The sequence below is a fragment of the Microtus pennsylvanicus genome, chromosome 4 (genome assembly GCF_037038515.1).
Source record: "Microtus pennsylvanicus isolate mMicPen1 chromosome 4, mMicPen1.hap1, whole genome shotgun sequence".
Taxonomy (NCBI): Eukaryota; Metazoa; Chordata; class Mammalia; order Rodentia; family Cricetidae; genus Microtus; species Microtus pennsylvanicus.
The window spans coordinates 64,961,325-64,984,555 of record NC_134582.1 but is presented as its reverse complement, the minus strand read 5'-3'; the positions used below and the strand labels follow the sequence as shown (position 1 = coordinate 64,984,555).

The 23,231-nt window shown below is 40.9% G+C and overlaps 1 protein-coding gene across 3 annotated transcripts in view; it reads right to left on the bottom strand.

Moving 5' to 3' along the window:
* Chst9 (carbohydrate sulfotransferase 9) overlaps positions 1-23,231 on the bottom strand; it is a 253,342-nt gene that overhangs the window by 119,776 nt on the left and 110,335 nt on the right. For all 3 annotated transcript variants that reach the window (XM_075969257.1, XM_075969258.1, XM_075969259.1), the window contains one exon: positions 12,887-12,925. In XM_075969257.1, coding sequence (XP_075825372.1) covers positions 12,887-12,925 — 39 coding nt within the window. The remainder of the gene's footprint in view (positions 1-12,886; positions 12,926-23,231) is intronic.

The following is a 23,231-nucleotide window of genomic DNA, read 5'->3' as shown; positions in this document are numbered from 1 at the left end:
CAAAGCAATATAAAATATTTTCTCATCAACTATAACTGTATTGTCTTGTCACATCATAGATCTTAACTGTCTCACCAGATAGTCTACATTATATTACTATAGTAAACATGTTTATGGTACCTGTTCTCTCTATCTTGATTATAGGTTATAAGGGTAATATAATAATATCCAAAATCAAATAGTATGCTATTAAATTAATTAAACCTTAAAAAAAACGCTTTTTTGGGGGGGGATGGAGCTAGTTAACCATTTCAGTGTGCTTGAATTGTTTCTATATTTCTGCTGGATATTACTGGTCTGGAAGGAAGTGAGAGGGAGTTAGAAACAGTAACAGCAGCAATAGAAAAAATAAATCAGCAAGTAATCGCGAAATTTGAGGATTATGATAAATTTAGGGATACATGTAGAATTTTTAATAATAGTGACGAATGACTTATGAAAGCAAGCTAATGAAGGAGGTTTAGCTTAACTCATGGTTTGAGGGGGTCCATCCCATCACAAGGAAAGGTCCAGCAAAGAGAGAGTGAGGCAGAGGGTTACATTGTGGTCACAGCCAGAAAGCAGAGAAAGACAAGCACAGGTGCTCATTTGCTTTCCTTTTCTTCTTTCCTCATTAATTCTGGGCCTTCAGGCTATTGAATGGTACTATTTGTTGTCAAGGTAGACTTTCCCTGACCAGTTAAATTTCCTGGAAATTACCTCAAAACATATCCAGAGCTGTGCCTCCTAGGTGATTCTGAAACTAATCAAGTTGACAAGTCCACCCCTTGTTGATTTGATACCCAAACATATCACTTTATGGCCATCATGGGCTTTTAGCATCATGGTCATCTCATAGTACAAAATGCTTTCATTCTAATTTTGAAAGTGTCCATGTTATTTTTTTAAACAATTTCTATAACTGTTTAGAAGGCCAACATAAAACATTGTATCTTAATTGTGCAGTCCCCTATAACAAGAAACAGAAAAGTAAGTTGCACACTTCCAATCTATTATGGCCTGAAATAAACATTTCCACTCTAAAAAAGAAGAAGGCGAAATAGCAATAAATGTTTAAGCCAAAACAAGACCAAAACCCATCAGGGCAAATACCAAATCCCGAGGCTCCATGCCCAGTATCTGGAGCCTTTGGTGACATCATCTGGGCTCCAAAAGCCTTTGGGTTTCCCCACCTTTCCAGGTCTACTTAGCAAACCTCACATAGCCTCTATCTTGGGTTGGTTCTACTGTGTGCTGCAGATTTCTTCTGATGCTCCTCGATCCTAGGTTCTCCAGTATGTTAAGGTTTCTACTGTAAGTTACTCTTCACTGCCACCACACAGTGTGGCATCTCAGAGCCTGCTCTCAGGAAGTCAACCCTGATCACACATTACGTGCCTTCAAAGACTTTCTAGGACACTGGCGCAGATCTCCGGGACCTCTCACTCTTGTATATTTCATTGTTGTAAAATGAGTATCGTGTGGGTGATGCTGACATTTCTGTTGCCAAGTCAAAATGTAATCTCCTATTTTACTATTATGGCAGTGGCTTCTGTGTGCCTCAGTGTTTGAATCTGGTAGGACAGTTCCAGGGATGTTGTTCTGCAGCTGAGAACCCTTTGGTGTCAGTCTTATCCTAGGCTGTCTCCTTTCAAGTGAATTTGCATTTTCAAAAGTTGGAGCCTTGAGTGGGTGATATTTTATCCTCAGGACACAACATTTTTAATAATTACAGCTGTTTCTCCAAACACATCCCTGTATATTCAACCTTCCCCATACTCCCATCCAAATCTAAATGTGGGTTTTTCAGACCTTTCCACCCCACCATCTGTTTTCTTTTACTGTAAACCTAGATAAGAGTAATGAGCAGTAGCCATCCCATAGACTGTATGCTATTCTGTATTGAAATTTCCTCTTCCAAGTAATGTAGTCTTTTACTTTTGAGTTTAGCTCCACTAACAATTTTGGGACACTGGAAGAATGCAGAGGGAGTTATTGCCTGAATATAACATGAATGGTTTGTAGCCTCCTTCCCAGTAAAGTCCATAGTCCCTTCTGGAATCACATGGGCCCTGGCCTCCACTGTGTACGTGTCTCTTGCAATTCTGGTCCTCTGAACTCCTGAAAGAAAAATCCACTAAGTTTTGTTTATAGAATTCTAGGGCTTTTCCAGTTCACATCTTTAAACTTTTTCACATTTCTTCTACAAACCAGTTCCAAAGACCTCTGAACCACATGGTCAGATATTTGAAGAAAGTAACAGTGCATTTTTGGTACCAACCTTTGTATTAGTTACTTTTCTTGTTATACTGAAAAAGTACCTAAAATGGAAAATTTAAACAAGGACTAGTTTATTGCAGCTCATGGTTGAGGCAATATGTTCCTTAATTTTGGGAAGGCACGCTGGTTGGAGTGTGAGGTAGCTGATAACGCTGCATCCTTAGTTAGGAAGATGCTGACCATCAGATGACTTCTTCCGGTCTATCTTTTTATTAAGACCAGGGCCGCAATCCACGACTGACTGACACTCAGACTTATTATGGGTCTTCCCATTTCAATCGAACTTCTCAAGACATTTCCTCAAAGTCATACCGTAAGTGTGCCTCTTAGGCATGTCCAAAAGCAGTAAAGCAGACAATGAAGATTAACTACCATGCCTTAAATCCTAAGGTTGAGTCTTGTACAATGTGATACTAGCTAGAGATGCTTGGTGTATATAATACTAACCTGAAAACACGAACATGGAAGGACATTTATACATCCATGCTCACAGCAGCTTGTTCACCATAGTCAAAAGCTCAGTGTTCTATATGTGGATAAACAAAATGCAGTATGTGGGTAAAGTAAATATTATTCAACCTTCAGAAAATTCTGATGGATAATACTTTAAGACATTATAAAATAGGCCAATCACAAAAACACAGATGAAGTCTTACATACATGCAAAAAATGTCATAATAAGATAGATAATTTTATACTTGTTACATTTCAATATATATTCTTCATTCTTTTTTTATGGATTTATTTATGGATTTCTTGTGCATGAGTTCTCTGTTTACATGGATGTCTGCACACCAGAAGATGGAATTGTCTAATTTTAGATGGTTGAGACCCACCGTCTGGGTGCTGGGAAACTCAGGAACATCTCTCCACCCTACTACCCATGGAGACATCTCTCCATCCCTTGTACCCACTGAGACATCTCTCCATCCTACCACCCACTGAGATATCTCTCTACCCTACCACACACTGAGACATCTCTCCATACTATTTCCCACTGAGACATCTCTCCACCCTACCACCCACTGAGACATCTTTCCACCATACTACCCACTGAGACTTCTCTACACTCTACTACCCACTGAGACACCTCTCCACCCTACCACCCACTGAGACTTCTCTCCACCCTACCACCCACTGAGACTTCTCTCCACCCTACTACCCACTGAGACATCTCTCCACCCTACCACCCACTGAGACACCTCTCCACCCTACTACCCACTGAGACTTCTCTCCACTCTACTACCCACTGAGACATCTCTCCACCCTACTACCCACTGAGATATCTCTCCACTCTACTACCCACTGAGACATCTCTCCACCCTACTACCCACTGAGACATCTCTCCACCCTACCACCCACTGAGACACCTCTCCACCCTACTACCCACTGAGACTTCTCTCCACTCTACTACCCACTGGGACATCTCTCCACCCTACTACCCACTGAGATATCTCTCCACTCTACTACCCACTGAGACATCTCTCCACCCTACTACCCACTGAGACATCTCTCCACCCTACCACCCACTGAGACTTCTCTCCACTCTACTACCCACTGAGACATCTCTCCACCCTACCACCCACTGAGACATCTCTCCACCCTACCACCCACTGAGACATCTCTCCACCCTACCACCCACTGAGACATCTCTCCACCCTACCACCCACTGAGACATCTCTCCACCCTACCACCCACTGAGACATCTCTCCACTCTACTACCCACTGAGACACCTCTCCACCCTACTACCCACTGAGACATCTCTCCACCCTACCACCCACTGAGACTTCTCTCCACTCTACTACCCACTGAGACACCTCTCCACCCTACTACCCACTGGGACATCTCTCCACTCTACTACCCACTGAGACACCTCTCCACCCTACTACCCACTGAGACATCTCTCCACCCTACTACCCACTGAGACATCTCTCCACCCTACTACCCACTGAGACTTCTCTCCACTCTACTACCCACTGAGACACCTCTCCACCCTACTACCCACTGAGACACCTCTCCACCCTACTACCCACTGAGACATCTCTCCATACTATTTCCCACTGAGACATCTCTCCACCCTACCACCCACTGAGACATCTCTCCACCCTACTACCCACTGAGACTTCTCTCCACTCTACTACCCACTGAGACACCTCTCCACCCTACTACCCACTGAGACACCTCTCCACCCTACTACCCACTGAGACACCTCTCCACCCTACTACCCACTGAGACATCTCTCCATACTATTTCCCACTGAGACATCTCTCCACCCTACCACCCACTGAGACATCTTTCCACCATACTACCCACTGAGACTTCTCTACACTCTACTACCCACTGAGACATCTCTCCACCCTACTACCCACTGAGACATCTCTCCACCCTACTACCCACTGAGACTTCTCTCCACTCTACTACCCACTGAGACATCTCTCCACCCTACCACCCACTGAGACTTCTCTCCACCCTACCACCCACTGAGACTTCTCTCCACTCTACTACCCACTGAGACATCTCTCCACCCTACTACCCACTGAGACATCTCTCCACCCTACTACCCACTGAGACTTCTCTCCACTCTACTACCCACTGAGACATCTCTCCACCCTACTACCCACTGAGACATCTCTCCACCCTACCACCCACTGAGACTTCTCTCCACTCTACTACCCACTGAGACACCTCTCCACCCTACTACCCACTGGGACATCTCTCCACTCTACTACCCACTGAGACACCTGTCCACCCTACTACCCACTGAGACATCTCTCCACCCTACTACCCACTGAGATATCTCTCCATCCTACCACCCACTGAGACATCTCTCCACCCTACTACCCACTGAGACATCTCTCCACCCTACCACCCACTGAGACTTCTCTCCACTCTACTACCCACTGAGACACCTCTCCACCCTACTACCCACTGAGACATCTCTCCATCCTACCACCCACTGAGATATCTCTCTACCCTACCACCCACTGAGACATCTCTCCACCCTACCACCCACTGAGACATCTTTCCATCCCTAGTACCCACTGAGACACCTCTCCACCCTACTACCCACTGAGACATCTCTCCACCCTACCACCCACTGAGACTTCTCTCCACCCTACTACCCACTGAGACATCTCTCCACCCTACTACCCACTGAGACATCTCTCCACCCTACTACCCACTGAGACATCTCTCCACCCTACCACCCACTGAGACTTCTCTCCACTCTACTACCCACTGAGACATCTCTCCACCCTACCACCCACTGAGACTTCTCTCCACCCTACTACCCACTGAGACATCTCTCCACCCTACTACCCACTGAGACATCTCTCCACCCTACTACCCACTGAGACATCTCTCCACCCTACCACCCACTGAGACTTCTCTCCACTCTACTACCCACTGAGACATCTCTCCACCCTACCACCCACTGAGACTTCTCTCCACCCTACTACCCACTGAGACATCTCTCCACCCTACTACCCACTGAGACATCTCTCCACCCTACTACCCACTGAGACATCTCTCCACCCTACCACCCACTGAGACTTCTCTCCACTCTACTACCCACTGAGACATCTCTCCACCCTACCACCCACTGAGACATCTTTCCATCCCTAGTACCCACTGAGACACCTCTCCACCCTACTACCCACTGAGACATCTCTCCACCCTACCACCCACTGAGACTTCTCTCCACCCTACTACCCACTGAGACATCTCTCCACCCTACTACCCACTGAGACATCTCTCCACCCTACTACCCACTGAGACATCTCTCCACCCTACCACCCACTGAGACTTCTCTCCACCCTACTACCCACTGAGACACCTCTCCACCCTACCACCCACTGAGACATCTCTCCACCCTACTACCCACTGAGACATCTCTCCATACTATTTCCCACTGAGACATCTCTCCACCCTACCACCCACTGAGACATCTCTCCACCCTACTACCCACTGAGACATCTCTCCATACTATTTCCCACTGAGACACCTCTCCACCCTACCACCCACTGAGACATCTCTCCACCCTACTACCCACTGAGACTTCTCTCCATCCTATGTCCAACATATTTTTAACAGAGTAAAACAAATACATATTCTTCCCTCAAATTTTATTTAGTTCAATTGATATGAAGTACTCAAAGTAGTCAAATTTTTAGAAAAAGAAAGTAGAATGAGCAGATGTTTAGTGGATAAAAGAACTGGTTGTGAAAGCAAGAGGACACGCGTACAAATCCCAAACACACCCTTACAAACTGGGAGTGACTATCACTCTGTGGTTAAGGGGCAGAGATGGATGAATACTGTGATCTCACTGCCAGCCAGGGTACCTAGCACAGCAGGCTTCAATTAGAGAACTTCCCTCTGACGAGCAAGGTAGAGGTTGAAAAAGTCACCTGGCATTTTCTGGTCTCTGCATGCATGTTTGTAAGCACCCACAACTGCAAACTCATGCGAAGATAACACACACACACACACATGCACTCACACACATACTCACACACACACACAAATACACAAGGATACTTACATATGCACACACAAGCACATATACAGGACCCTCACACACACACACACACACACACACTTTCACACAACACATCAAAACTCATACATAAACACTCACACATTCACAATACAGGCACTCACTCACACTCACACATGCACTCATATACACACAGACACACCAACACAGTCACACAATGCAGTCACACACACCTCACATATGCATAAAGAGAATAGGAGTGGTATTTCTTAAAGCAGGCAGAGGGGAGAATGAGGAGTTATTCTTGAGCAAGCAATGTTTCAGGTGTGGACAGTTCTGTAGACAGATGGTAGTGACGGTAGCACAATTTAAATGAATTTAATGATTCCCACCTATTTAATGTTACAGTTTCGATAATAAACTTTATGTTTGTGTACTTTATGATAAGTTTAAATGTAAATAAAAATTTTAAAATGTTACAGACAAAATATTTATATTGATGCACTAAGGTTTAGTTCATTTCTATGTAACATGAGTGTCAACTAAATATTAGATTTAATGTAATTTGTATTTGCTAATCTGCCCTCCCTGGATGGACATTATAGAATAGCTAGGGCATTAGGTTGGAAAATAACAAATGACAACAAGATGAAAAATTCATTACATGATGTCTAACTTGAGTTTAATGCATTCTTTGCTTATCAGTGGGATATAAAGGTGATTTTTTTTTAAAAAAAGAACTGGGAAAATTGCTTTTTGGGAATACTTCTTAAGGCGAAGTATTGAAAAGTGGAGGTAGGCTTTATACTGTAAGGATTGCGTTAGAGATTTACAGCCACGCTTATAGCTACGTCATGGTAGAGCTATGTGAATATGCAAATGTGATTGAGCAAGGGATATACAGCACTGGACTTAAACAAAAAAAAATGTTCCAAGAAAGGCAGGAGCATGGTGTAAATCATCCTCTCACATCAGTGATTCTAACAGAAGGTGGACAATAATCACCAATACGAAAACAATAAATAGGGTACCACATAGTGACTGTGAATGTGGATGTCCCCATGATGGATGCCATCCGTCTAGGCCCTTATAAGAACCCCTTAAACATGGATCTGCCTACACAATAGGCACCTCTACCCTAGAGTCTCTCATTTCTCTCCCGATAAGGCTAAATCTATTTAGTATTTTCCCAGCTGTCCCTTAAGTCATAACCCCTTTTCAGGGGTGAGCAAGCTTCATGCGTTTATGTCTCCAGAGAGCCTCCTGGCTTCTCAGCTGTTCTGCAAATCCTCTTACCTGGGGACTCTTTGTGACATAGCAGAACAATTTGTGTGATTGATTTCTCTCTCGCGCTCAGCTCCAATGGCACACATTCACTTTAAAAGATTTTAAACTATGCGTTATACAAATATATCATTTACTGTTGATTAAAATGTTTGTAATTTGTATTTTTAAAATGCCAGACATCTGTTTCTTGCTTAGAAACACAGCCTCATTTTTATCCCTGTGGGAAAATCGGTTATCAGTTATAACTTAAGATTGGTTTGTAGAGGAAGCTGAAGAATTGTGGGTGTTTTATTATGTGGGCAGTTTTCAGTCTTTGTGTAAATAGCACTTCTAACTAACCTAAATGCATGTTTACCTTGAATGCTTCTTGCCAGTTCCTTCCAGAAGGGGGTGTATTATGTACTCTTATTCATTATCACTTCAATATATTTATGTATGCGTATATATATAAAAACACTGACTGAGACACAGATCCAAAAAAGATGCACAGCTTCCTTATCTGAGTTAAAGAGCCCAGCACAATTTCCTTGAGAACTGTTGGTTCCCTGCTTCCTTGATAAGATTGTCTAGCCCCCTAAAGTCCCTTTTGTATTTCTTTGCTTTATTTTCATTTTTATTTTAGTTTTATTAAAATAGTATCTTGCTATGTAGCCCAGGTTTGCCTCCAACTGGCATTTTTCCTCCCTCAGTTTCCCAACTGCTGGGATGACAGGTGTGAACCAGACTTGGCATGAAAGTCTTTTTTTGTTTGTTTGAGCTCTATTCCACTTTAAATGGAAATTCCTTAGAGGTTTTTATTTTTTAACAGTCTATTTAATTTAAAATTGAAGTTCAAAGTAATTTTGGTTAGCATGAATTAAGAAACTTGATTTTATTTTCAGGGTACAGGGATCATATATATGTGGTGCTTTAGAGTCAACGCAGACAAAGCACCCTCAGTTAGTCAAAGAGGCATATGGCTTCATGGGGAAACCTCTTGTGTTGTAGCTGAGGACGTTCTTCCTCTGCCATCTAAACAAGTCATGATGAAAATATCAGTGGAATGAAAATAAGTTCTGCCCTCCCCACCACAGTAGCAATCCAAATCAGTGTGTGTGCATGTGTGAGTGTGTGTGTGTGTGTTGGAGGGGTGGGCTTCACAAATGTTTTCATAGACAGCTATGTGTCGTGACATGGCAATTTCTCCCACATTAGCTACTTATCATTTCATATTTGCTCAATTTGCATAAATACACTCTTTAAATGCAACGCTGTGTGATGAAATTTAAGGGATTTACAAAATAACGCTGCACAGCTGCGTCATTATTTATTCTCTATCATAAATTCGACTCGCTGGAAAATGAAGTTTGTTTAAAAATATACACTTCAGGACTTTTTGAACAAACAGTTCAAGTGTAAGTCTTCTGCTCCATTCAACACTAAACACTGTTCTCAAACTATAAACCCACAGATAGAGGAGTATTTTTAAAGAATAGAATACATAAATGCAGTTCAGAGAACTGGTTTATGAGGGAAGTTGCCTGAACAAAGTAAATATTTTAGGAATGGGTCGTCTGGGCAATCAAAGCAGAAAACTGATATCTTAGTGCTAGAAGAAAGATGAACATTGGGGTGTTGTTTGCATCAGTCTTGGATACTTGGAATGGATATGAAGGGGAAAAACAGACCACTTATGTATCCTATAAGAGTTTGGAGCTTGGGTTAGGTTAGCCGTGGTTCCTAAGTCTAGCTTCAAGTTCTAAGTTACCCAGACTTCCTCAGATTTGCTAAGTGCTGGGAGTAAAACACAGAACGGATTCCAAAATATTGACATACAAACATAAATGGGATTTAAAAACAATAGTTTAGTCAAAAGTATATGTACAGCTAGCTTCAAGGGCTCAGTGTCAGTCACTGATAAACCTAGGACTAGTTTTTTAATTTTACATTTTTAAAATTCCTTATATTTGTTCTTGAGGGTTTAATGCTTGATATTGTGTAGAAATCTCAGCAATTTCTACAAAACCAAGGATGGCATATAGTAGAGTCACACCAAGGATGGCCTACAGGAGAGTCACACCAAGGATAGCATACAGGAGAGTCACACCAAGGATAGCATACAGGAGAGTCACACCAAGGATAGCATACAGGAGAGTCACACCAAGGATAGCATACAGGAGAGTCACACCAAGGATAGCATACAGGAGAGTCACACCAAGGATAGCATACATGAAAATCATGCCAAGGATGGCATACAGGAAAGTCATGCCAAGGATAGCATGTAGAAGTCACACCAAGGATAACATTCAGTAGAGGCACACCAAGGATAGCATATAGGAGAGTTATACCAAGGATGACATACAGAAGAGTCACCACAAAGGTGAAGCTGCCTGAAAATCTGCATTTGTCAAATAACATACAGGAAAACAAAACTTGTTGTTCACAAGTAAATGAAAGATTTTGTCCACAATTTATCTACCTAATTTTAAAAAGTCAGAATGGTTGTGTATTAAGTTTGTGCCAGTGTTTCAAATCAGAAGTGTTGTTGTTGGAACATTTCCATGGAGCACAAAGGCTGAGTATAAAGTTGGCAGTGAGGGACTGAGCTTGCAAAACAGATAGTCCAGCATTTGCTCTATTTGCAACAATAAATTTCACCTTTTTGGCAGAGAAAAAACCAACACTATCTTCAAGCAACTTTTAAAACAGGATATGAATGAACAAACTACCCAACTTTAGAGATGATCTAATGTAATCAATGATTAGCCTGTGACTTTGTTTTACTATAATCATTGTCTCTTCCAATAGCTCCATTCTTTGGTCCTCAAGCTCTACTCTTGACTTAATAGTTGACTGGATTTGAAAGATGGGGAAGTTGAAAATGATATATACTTAACAGAAGTCGTATCTACACTGAAGCAAATCTCTGCTGTTACCTTTCCTGAACTACAATTCACGAGAAACTTCTAGACACCAGGATTTTTCTTAATATTTTATGCTTATGTTTCTTTTAAATATCAAAAATACACAACATTGAAACAAGCAGGTTTTTTAAATATAAGTATTTCACACTCTGTAGACTTTTTATATAAAATAGGAATGATCATTTCTTTCTATATTCCCAATGAAAGAGCTGGATTAGTGAAAAAAATCAGGGGCAGCTAGATAAATAACCTCAAGAAGTATTCTTCTTATTTTGTTTATGTATTCTTACAGTACTATATAGCCAAATTTAGCAGTGTGTGTGTGTGTGTGTGTGTGTGTGTGTGTGTGTGTCCATGTTGTATGAATAAGTCCTTGGATTTCAAGACTAGCGTCAAGGGACATACATGCTTTGAATTGCTTTTTCAAAAATGGCAGTGAATGATACCAACTTTTATTGCTCTTGTGAGTTTTATTCCTGGCTTAGACAAAATAGTATCCTAAATGAAACCATAGGCTGAGTTGTAATCAGAATGCTGACAAACTCTAAATAGATCTCATAATTAAATTTTAAATTATACTTGTTTGTTTGATTATGTATGTGTAGAAATTGTATGCTACAGTGCATGGTGAAGATCAGCGGACAATTTTCAGGAATCTAATGCTCTCCTTCTACCTTTGGGTCTTAGAGATTGAACTCAGGCTCTGGGTTTAGTGGCAAACACATTTACCCACTGAATCATTCTCTCATAGCCCCAGTCTCTCTCTCTCTCTCTCTCTCTCTCTCTCTCTCTCTCTCTCTCTCTCTCTCTCTCTCTCTCTGTCTCTGTCTCTCTTATTTTCTCTCTGTATGTGTGTGAGCATGTGCATGGTGTATAGATGTGAGTTTTTGCATGTAGAGGCAAGAGCAAGCTGTCAGGTGTCTTCCTCCATCATTTTTCTGTCTTATTGTCTTGAGACATGGTCTCACTGGACTGGAAGCTATCTGTTTTGTCCACGATGGTGGGGCAGTAAGCCCCAGTGATTTACCTGCTCATCTGCCACCTCCTGCTATGCTGGGATTACAGGCACATACAGCTATGCCTGGTTTGGGGATTCTATCTTGGGTCTTCATCCCTGCAGAAGAAGTATTCTTACCCACTGAGCCATCCCCTTAGGCTAAAAATTGATCTTTTATTCCATGGACTTAGTCACATGGTAAGAGGGATTTCCTCAGAACCCTACTGATGGCTTTTCCTCACAATGGTGTATTCACTTTAAAACTGATTTCAGATGTATGATTCCCCTCAGTATGCTATGAATATGTTGTACTACCATTGGTTTATGAAGAATCTGCTTTGACCTATGTCAAAATCTAAGTATAGAAAATTTGGAAATGTAAAAGCTTATTTTGTATTAGTTAGCAAATATTGACTCCATAATGTGTGCAACTGCATTGACTCAAGTAACAGTCACCTCTAGGGACATAAAGAGCTTATATTCTGTAATCATTGGAAACACATTAACAATTCCTTCTAAACACAAAGGTTCTTCTTGGTTAAATAATTAATACAATCTTGAAAAACTACTTATAGAAGTGTTTTTAAGAAAAACAACCGAGATTCATTGACATTTGAGAAAATAAGCTGGTTGACAATTATGACAATGTCCGTATTTCTAAATTGCTGGGAGTAAGACTTGCTTTTTGATAGGTAATCATGAAAAATTTATTATTCCATCTCATTTTCTTTTGAATGAAAATGACCAGGATATAATTGATTGATGTAAAGTTAAAATAAAATCTAAGTGTATTAACTTATTTTAAATTAATTTAATATTGATCAAGTCAAGGACCATAAATGATTAATTTTTGTGAAAATAAGTGCTAAGTTACAGTCTCATTTTAAAAGATAGAAATAAAGGCAGAAAATGAACCTGGAACTAATTAAGTGGCATCTTACCTGATGTTCCTTTTTGTTCTCTTTTCCTCTCTATTCTCCCTGAAAAGAGAAGAGAAGATACAAGGCAAGGTCATGAGAATTCAGTAATTAAACTAGGATGAAAACTCAGTTAACAGTGATGTCAGAGCAGAACCCCCATCTCTCAGCCATGCCCTGTGTTATTTGAGTAATGAGTGCTCAGAGACGACAAGGATCAAATCACCTTATAAAAACAAAACTGCAAGCATGTTGGAAATACTCTGTTGGGCTTTAAAATTCTTTTATCAAGAAAATAGTTTGATAACATCCAGAAAAGCAGCACTAGCAGGTTCCACCTAAGGCCTGTGACATCTTTGTCATGGGATTTTAACCAGGTTTAGAATACCAAGCATAAATTCTCTCCTAAGAACCAGTCCTGAAACCTAGTTAGAAAATTCTTGGTTACCCTATAACAGTAATGCCACTATTAAACCAGTGGTTATAACTTGCCTGATAGGTGGATATTGTAGCATGTAGAGTCTAGCATTGAGTAAGTCTATTGATAAAATATATTTCCCAACAAAAAAACTTAAAAGGTAATAACAATTCCTATCTAAAACACTATGGTGAAAAAGTTGAAGAAAATAAGACTAACCATGAACTCCAACAACATACTTGAAAGATGGGACAGACTATTTAACTTAAGAGGATGTAGGATGCTGAATGACACAAGAAAATCAAACAATTTTGCCAAGAAAGGAGAGAATGCCTGTGAAGCTATGGGGATAGTGATGCTTGATTTGATATTTAGATGTACACATATTCTGGGACAGTTGAGACAGTAATGGACCAAACAGAAACATAGTAGGCTAAGTGTACTCATGCAATTCATCCAGGGGAAATGTTTTGAACTTGTTTAGGGACATGTCCTCTAATGCCAGTATTCAGAATTTATCCTGTAGGTAATGAAATAGTAAACTGTGAGAATGGAAAGCAGTGGCTGCCAGAGGAGACAGAGTATCAAAATAGAGCCCAAGGGCTTATAAAAGGTGAGTTGCAAGGCAGGTGGCAAGGCCAAGGTTACAAAGATGATTTGCGGCATATGGCGATGCTCTTGCAGGAATGACTGGGTAGGGAAATGAGAAATTTTGTGTGGACTTTCTAAGTTTGAAGTGTTATGGGAATAGGAGGCTTAGCAGAGATCAAAGATTGAGATCATAGATGCAGGACATTTCCATCTTCTGCAGATGGCTGAGTTTAGGGTTAAATGTTAAGGCAGATAATCCAAACAAGTAGGCTGAAGCCAACAACTAAGAATTCGTAGCACCGGCGCACAGATGCGGCCGCGGATGCAGGATAGTTCAAGCATGAAACAGTGAAGCCCACACTGAGAGCAGATCACCACACTACAACTAAATCAAGCAGGTTTTGGGGGGCCTGGCCTGCAGAGTGGTAGAACTTTTATTGGCGAGGTCCACAGGCAAACGGGGAGCCTGGTCCTGTTCCTGAAGACCACCCTGAGTGGGGAGAGTGTTCTTGGCATGCGGCGGGACACAGGAAATGGAGCGGGGGCATTCCCCGACCCCCTTGATGCCCCCAGTTAGCCTGCGAGGGCTGGTACCCTATGCTGGGGCTGCTCCTCCACTGCTGCGACCTCTCTCTCCCTGGCATATCCCAGCTTGCACCCAGGGGCCTCTTACACTCCCCTTCCCTTCTGTTGGGCCACAGGATCATCCAGTTTAGCCTGTTTGGGCGCTGGATAGGGAGCTCGGGGCAGAGGGCAGCAGGAGTTCCTCTGTTTTGGTGGCTGGCCTGCAGAGGGGTAAGCCTTTTGTTGGCGAGGTCCCTGGTGAATGGGGAGCCTGGTCCTGGTCCTGAAGACCCTTCTGAGTGGTGAAAGAGATCTTGGCCAGCAGCGGGACCCAGGAAACTGAGAGAAGGCATTTTGTAAGCGGGGCCCCTGGCCAGCAGGAAAACCTGTTCCTGTTTTAAAAGACCCATTAGATAGCATCGATAGGAGGAGATGGGCAGGCGCCAAGGCAAGAATTCATCCAACTATCTGAAATACAACATGAAAACACCAGAACCCAATGATCTTACAACAGAAGGACTGGAACACCCTAACACAGAAGAAGTGGAAAAAATTGACTTTATGAAAGTAATAGAGTCCCTTAAACAACATGTAAAACCCACCCTTATAGAAATGGATGAGAAGTATAACAAAAAGTTTGAAGAAATGAGTAAATGCATAAATGATACCCTGAGAAACCAAGAAAAAAAAAACGATCAAACAAGTAATGGAAACAGTTCAAGAATTGAAAAATGAAATGGAAGCAAGGAAGAAAACACAAACTGAGGACCAGCTGGATATGAAAAATCTAGGTCGATGAGCAGAGACTACAGAAACAAGCATAATCAATAGAATACAAGAAATAGAAGAAAGAATCTCAGATTCTGAAGACACCATAGAGAAAATAAACGCACTGATCAAAGAAAACAGCAAAGCCAACAAATTCTTATCACAAAACATTCAGAAAATATGGGACACAATAAAAAGACCAAACCTAAGAATAATAGGGATAGAAGAAGGAGAAGAGTCACAGCTCAAAGACCCAGAAAATATTTTTAACAAAATTACGGAAGAAAACTTTCCCAACATAAAGAAAGCTATTCCTTTGAATATTCAAGAAGCATACAGAACACCAAACAGACTGGATCAAAAAAAACATCCCCTTGCGATATAATAATCAAAACACAAAATATACAGGTTAAAGAAAGAATATTAAGAGCTGCAAAGGAAAAAGGGAAAGTAACTTATAAAGGTAAACCGATCAGACTTACACCTGACTTCTCTATGGAAACCATGAAAGCCAGAAGGTCCTAGATAGAGGTACTGCAGCAACTAAGAGACCATGGATGCAAACCCAAAGCTATACCTAGCTAAGCTGTTGTTCACTATCAATGGAGAAAACAAGACATTCCAGGATAAGAATAAATTTAAACGATACGTAGCCACAAATCCAGCACTACAGAAAGTAATAGAAGGAAAATTACAACCCAAGGAACCCATCATAGCCAACACTGCCTACAATAACTCAGGCATCCAGCGACCCTTCACCAGCACAACTCAAAGAAGGGAGACACACAAACTCTAATATCAAAAACAATAAGAATAACCAGAGTAAACAACCACTGGTCATTAATATCACTTAATATTAATGGGCTCAATTCACCTATAAAAAGGCACAGGCAAAGAGATTGGATATGAAAACAGGATCCAACATTCTGCTTTTGCCAGAAACACACCTCAACCACAAAGGCAGGCATCTACTCAGAGTAAAGGGTTGGGAAAAGGTTTTCAAGCAAATGGTCCTAAGAAAAAAGCAGGTATGGCCATACTAATTTCTAACAAAACTGACTTCAAACTAAAATCATTCAGAAGAGATAGAGATGGACACTTTATACTCATAACAGGAAGATTTCATCAGGATGAAGTCTCAATCCTGAATATCTACGCCCCTAATACAAAAGCACCCACTTATGTAAAAGAAATATTACTAAAACTCAAGGCAGACATCAAACCACACACACTAGTAGTAGGAGACTTCAACAAACCTCTCTCGCCAATGGACAGGTCAATCAGACAGAAACCCAATAGAGAATTAAGAGAATTGTTGGAGGTAATGAAGCAAATGGACTTAACAGACATCTATAGAACACTCCACCCAAATAGGAAAGAATATACCTTCTTCTCTGCAGCTCATAGAACCTTCTCAAAAATTGAGCACATACTCAGAAACAAAGGAAACCTCCATAGATACAAAAAAATATCAGTGTCCACCTGTGTCTTATCAGATCACCACGGATTAAAGTTAGAAGGCAACAACAATGCTACCCCCAGAAAGCTGACAAACTCATGGAAACTGAACAGTCAACTACTGAACCACACCTGGGTCAAGGAAGAAATTAAGAAAGAAATTAAAGTCTTCCTTGAATTTAATGAAAATAAAGAGACAACATACTCAAACCTATGGGACACGATGAAAGCAGTGCTAAGAAGAAAGTTCATAGCACTAAGTGCCCACTTAAAAAAAAAACGGAGAAAGCATACACTGGGGACTTAACAGCACACCTGAAAGCTCTAAAAAAAAAAAGAAGCAGACACACCCAGGAGTAGTAGAAGACTGGAAATAATCAAACTGAGGGTGAAAATCAACAAAATAGAAACACAGAAAACAGTCCAAAGAATCAATGAAACAATGGAGAAAATCAACAAGATAGACAAACCCCTATCCAAACTAATTAAATGACAGAGAGAAAACACGTAAATAAATAAGATCAGAAATGAAAGGGGGGACATAACCAAAGACACAGAGGAAATTAAGAAAATCATTAGATCTTACTACAAAAGACTGTATGCCACAAAACTGGAAAATGCAAAAGAAATGGACATTTTTTTTAGATAAGTACCATATACCAAAGCTAAACCAAGACCATGTGAACGATCTATATAAACCTGTTAGTCGTGAAGAACTAGAAACTGTTATCAAAAATTTCCCTTCCAAAAAAAGACCAGGACCAGATGGCTTCAATGCAGAATTCTACCAGAACTTCCAAGAAGAGCTAATACCTATACTCCTTAATGTATTTCACAATATAGAAACAGAAGAGTCATTGCCAAATTCCTTTTATGAAGCTACGGTTACCCTGATACCAAAACCACACAAAGACCCAACCAATAAAGAGAATTACAGGCCTATCTCACTCATGAATATCGACGCAAAAATTCTCAATAAAATACCGGCAAACTGAATCCAAGAACACATTAGAAAAATTATCCATCATGATCAAGTAGGCTTCATCCCAGAAATGCAGGGCTGGTTCAACATATGCAAATCTATCAATGTAATCCACCATATAAATAAACTGAAAGAAAAAAACCATATGATGATTTCATTAGATGCTGAAAAAGCATTCAACAAAATTCAACAGCCCTTTATGATAAAGGTCTTGGAGAGATTAGGGATATAAGGGTCATATCTAAATATAATAAAAGCTATTTACAGCAAGCCGACAGCTAACATTAATTTAAACGGGGAAAAACTCAAAGCCATCCCACTAAAATCAGGAACACGACAAGGATGTTCACTCTCTCCATACTACTTCAATATAGTGCTTGAGGTTCTAGCAATAGCAATAAGACAACATAAGGGGATCAAGGGGATTCATATTGGAAAGGAAGAAGTTAAGCTTTCATTATTTGTAGATGATATGATAGTATACATAAACGACCCCAAAAACTCTACCAAAGAACTCCTACAGCTGATAAACACCTTTAGTAATGTGGCAGGATACAAGATCAACTCTAAAAAATCAGTTGCCTTCCTATACACTAAGGATAAGGAAGCAGAGAGGGAAATCAGAGAAGCATCGCCTTTCACGATAGCCACAAATAGCATAAAATAACTTGGGGTAACTCTGACCAAGGAAATGAAAGATCTATTTGACAAGAACTTTAAGTCTTTGAAGAAAGAAATTGAAGAGGACACCAGAAAATGGAAGAATCTCCCTTGCTCTTGGATTGGGAGGATCAACATAGTAAAAATGGCAATTCAACCAAAAGCAATCTATAGATTCAATGCAATCCCCATCAATATCCCATCAAAATTCTTCACAGATCTGGAGAAGACAATAATCAACTTTATATCGAAAAACAAAAAACCCAGGATAGCCAAAACAATCTTATACAATAAAGGAACTTCTGGAGGCATTATCATCCCTGACTTCAAACTCTATTACAGAGCTACAGTATTAAAAACAGCTTGGTATTGGCATAAAAACAGAGAAGTTGACCAATGGAAATGAATAGAAGACCCTGACTTTAACCCACAAACCTATGAATACCTGATTTTTGATAAAGGAGCTAAAAGTATACAATGGAAAAAAGAGAGCATCTTCAACAAATTGTGCTGGCAAAACTGGATGTCAATCTGTAGAAAAATGAAAATAGATCCATATCTATCACCATGCACAAAACTCAAGTCCAAATGGATTAAAGACCTGAATATCAGTCTTAACACACTGAACCTGATAGAAGAGAAAGTGGGAAGTACCCTACAACACATGGGCACAGGACACCACTTCCTACGTATAACCCCAGCAGCACAGACATTAAGGGCCTCATTGAATAAATGGGACCCCCTGAAACTGAGAAGCTTCTGTAAAGCAAAGGACACTGTCACTAAGACAAAAAGGCAATCCACTGACTGGGAGAAGATCTTCACCAACCCCGCAACTGACAAAGGTCTGATCTCCAAAATATATAGAGACTCAAGAAACTAGACCATAAAAGGCTAATCAACCCAATTATAAAATGGGGCACTGAGCTGAACAGAGAATTCTCAACAGAAGAAGTTCAAATGACCAAAGGACACTTAAGATCATGTTCAACTTCCTTAGCGATCAGGGAAATGCAAATCAAGACAACTTTAAGATACCATCTTACACCTGTCAGAATGGCTAAAATAAAAAACACCAATGATAGCCTTTGCTGGAGAGGTTGTGGAGAAAGGGGTACACTCATCCATTGCTGGTGGGAATGCAAATCTGGAAAGCACTATGGCGATTTCTCAGGAAATTCGGGATCAACCTACCCCTGGACCCAGCAATACCACTCTTGGGAATATACCCAAGAGAGGCCCTATCATACCACAAAAGTATATGTACATAGCAGCATTGTTTGTAACAGCCAGAACCTGGAAACAACCTAGATGCCCTTCAATGGAAGAATGGATGAAGAAAGTAAGGAATATATACATATTAGAGTACTACTCAGCAGTAAAAAACAAGGACTACTTGAATTTTGCACACAAATGGATGGAAATAGAAAACACTATCCTGAGTGAGGTAAGCCAGACCCAAAAAAAGGAACATGGGATGTACTCACTCATATTTGGTTTCTAGCCGTAAATAAAGGACATTGAGCCTATAATTCGCCAATCTAGAGAAGCTAAATAAGAAGGTGAACCCAAAGAAAAACATATAGGCATCCTCCTGAATATTAAACTTCATCAGGCGAGGAAAGGAGACAGAGACAGAGACCCACATTGGAGCACTGGACAGAAATCTCAAGGTCCAAATCAGGAGCAGAAGGAGAGAGAGCACGAGCAAGGAACTCAGGACCGCGAGGGGTGCACCCACACACTGAGACAATGGGGATGTTCTATTGGGAACTCACCAAGGCCTGCTGGCCTGGGTCTGAAAAAGCATGGGATGAAACTGGACTTGCTGAACATAGCGGACAATGAGAACTACTGAGAACTCAAGAACAATGGCAATGGGTTTTTGATCCTACTGCACGTACTGGCTTTGGGGGAGCCTAGGCAGTTTGGATGCTCACCTTACTAGACATGGATGGAGGTGGATGGTCTTTGGACTTCCCACAGGTCAGGGAACCCTGATTGCTCTTTGAGCTCATGAGGGAGGGGGACTTGATTGAGGGAGGGGGAGGGAAATGGGAGGCGGTGGCAGGGAGGAGGCAGAAATCTTTAATAAATAAATAAATTAAAAAAAAAGAATTCGTAGCACCACATACCTGTTGTGTATGGGACCATGAGAAAGCAGAAGCGACACAGATCCTTGAAAGACCAAGGGTAAGATGTATTGAGAACAAACAATAAAGTGCTGGGAAATTTGGGGTAGGGGTTCCAAAAGCACCCAAAGCTGTCAGGTTCACTCACGATCACAGGGTATCGATGTGGGAGGCAGCAGTTTCAATAGAGAGGGACCAGAAGTGCGGGGGAGCAACAAGGAAGATGGAGCTGTCGGTGAAGTTTCTCACTCCTGAATCTCTGCAGCGTATACATGGGTTTGATGAGGACAATAGCCCTAGCTGATACAGGTGTGACTAATCAGAATCTATGGGACACTTCTACAAGCTTCTAGGCTCTGTTAAGGAGCTTTGCCCCAGGATAAGAGTGTGAAAGGACACCAGAAAGGAGGTGAAAGCACCATCTTAGCTTGGTAAATGAGAGCCATCCCTCCAGCTGTCACTTTCTTGTTATCTAGCAATATTTGATGGTGGAACATTATCACGAAGTTATATAACACATCCACGCTGCTTGTAAATGTTATCCAATGGCTTCTTCATGGCCTTATAATATCTTTCAAAAATTGCTACAAGATGGTAAATATATAGTTTTCCCTCTTGTAGCTGTCTAAATTGGAGAATTCCTTTAATTGGCACATTGATTAATTATTTTCATTTGGACTATTTCCAGAAGATTTGTTGGTTGCAATTTGTTTCAATGATTCAAACAGACAAATAGCATGAACAGTCCACTTAAAGGCCTCATTTGTTACCAAGTGGGGTGTATGTTACCTTTTGTAAGTTTTATACAGTATGAGGCATCTAGTACTCCCAAGTGTATAATATTTTCATGCAGTTATTAAAATTTTTTATGCAAAACTTTACTTATCAATATTTGTAAAATAGCAAGACTTTGAAGATTCTTTAACTTCTACTAGAATGAATTTCAATAAATCCCAAGTTCAAAGTTAGTGTGTTTTTATGGATTTTTTATTGATTTTATTTAGCTTTACAGTTTTCTCTGCTCCCCTCACTGTCTTTCCCCTCCCCTTCAACCCTCTTCCAAGGTCCCCATGCTCCCAGTTTACTCAGGAGATCTTATCTTTTTCTATTTCACATGTAGATTAGATCCATGTATGTCTCTCTTAGGGTCCTCATTGCTGTCTAGGTTCCCTGGGATTGTGATTTGTAGGCTGGGAACACTTCTGCATTGCTGGTGGGAATGCAAGCTGGTACAACCCCTTTGGATATCAGTATGGTGATTTCTCAGAAAATTAGGAAACAACTTTCCTCAGGACCCAGCAATACTACTTTTGGTATATACTCAAAGGATACTCAATCATGCCACAAGGACATGTGCTCAACTATGTTCATAGAAGCATTATTTGCCATAGCCAGGACCTGGAAACAGCCTAAATGCCCCTCGACTGAAGAATGGATAAGGAAAATGTGGTATATTTACACAATGGAGTACTACAAAGCATAAAAAAATGATACTTTGAAATTTGCAGGAAAATGGATGGAACTAGAAAACATCTTGTTGAGTGAGGTAACCCAGACCCAGAAAGACAAATATCATATGTACTTACTCATAAGTGGCTTTTATACATAAAGTGAGTGTGTTTAAGGCAATAATGGTATCCTCAGTGATCTGTCTCTTCCCTCTTCATGCTCCTTTGAAGTCTCTCTCACCACTGAACTAGACAGACTTGTAGAAAAAGGATTTTGTAGAAATGGTAGTGTCTGACTTCCATGGCTGGGTATAAAACCCGCAGTTTCTATCTTTCTGTCTCTTGATATCCTTTCTCTGGAGGAAGTCAGAAAACTTGTGTGAGGATAACCACACAGTCCTATGGAAAGGTTCGTGTGATATTGAACAGAGAAGTCGACATCCAATGAGGATCAAAGCTCATAACAGTAGACATTAGCAACCCAGAGACCCAAACAACCTGGTCGCTAGCCAGAGTCAGGAACTTAGATGTCTCTGGTTCTGACTTGTGTCTTAGATGCAAGTTCATGGGAGTCCTGGGCCCATGATTAGATTTGAATGAGGAATGTCACTTATGAGTTTCTTCATTTGAACACTCCCCAGTGAATAGTGGGAGGGGCTGGGAGTAGGGATGGGAGCTTTGAAGCTTTATTGTCTGGGACCACTTGCTATTCTCCCTCTCTGACATGTGATTGACTGGCCTCATGCTCTTTCTGCTACACCTTCTCCTGCATTGCTGCTGGGAATGTAAGCTGGTACAGTCCCTTTGGATGTCAGTGTGGCAATTTCTCAGAAAATTAGGAAACAACCTTCCTCAAGACCCAGCAATGTCATTTTTGGGTATATATCCAAAGGATGCTCAACTGTGCCACAAAGACATGTGCTCAACTATGTTCATAACAGCATTGTTTGTCCTAGTCAGAATCTGGAAACTACATAAATGTCCCTTAACAGAAGAATGGATAAGGAAAATGTGATACATTTACACAATGGAGTACTACACAACAGAAAAAAATAACAACATCTTGAAATTTGCAGGCAAATGAATGGAGCTAGACAATATCATTTTGAGTGAGGTGACCCAGACCCAGATAGACAATTATCACATGTACTCACTCATAAGTGGCTTTAAAACACAAATCAAAGAAAACCAGCCCCCAATTCACAATTTCAGAGAACCTAGGCAACAATGAGGACACTAAGAGAGGCATACATGGATTTACTCTACATGGAAAGTAGAAAAAGACAAGACCTCCTGAGTAAATTGGGAGCATGGGGACCTTGGGAGAGGGTTTAAGGGGAGGGGAGAG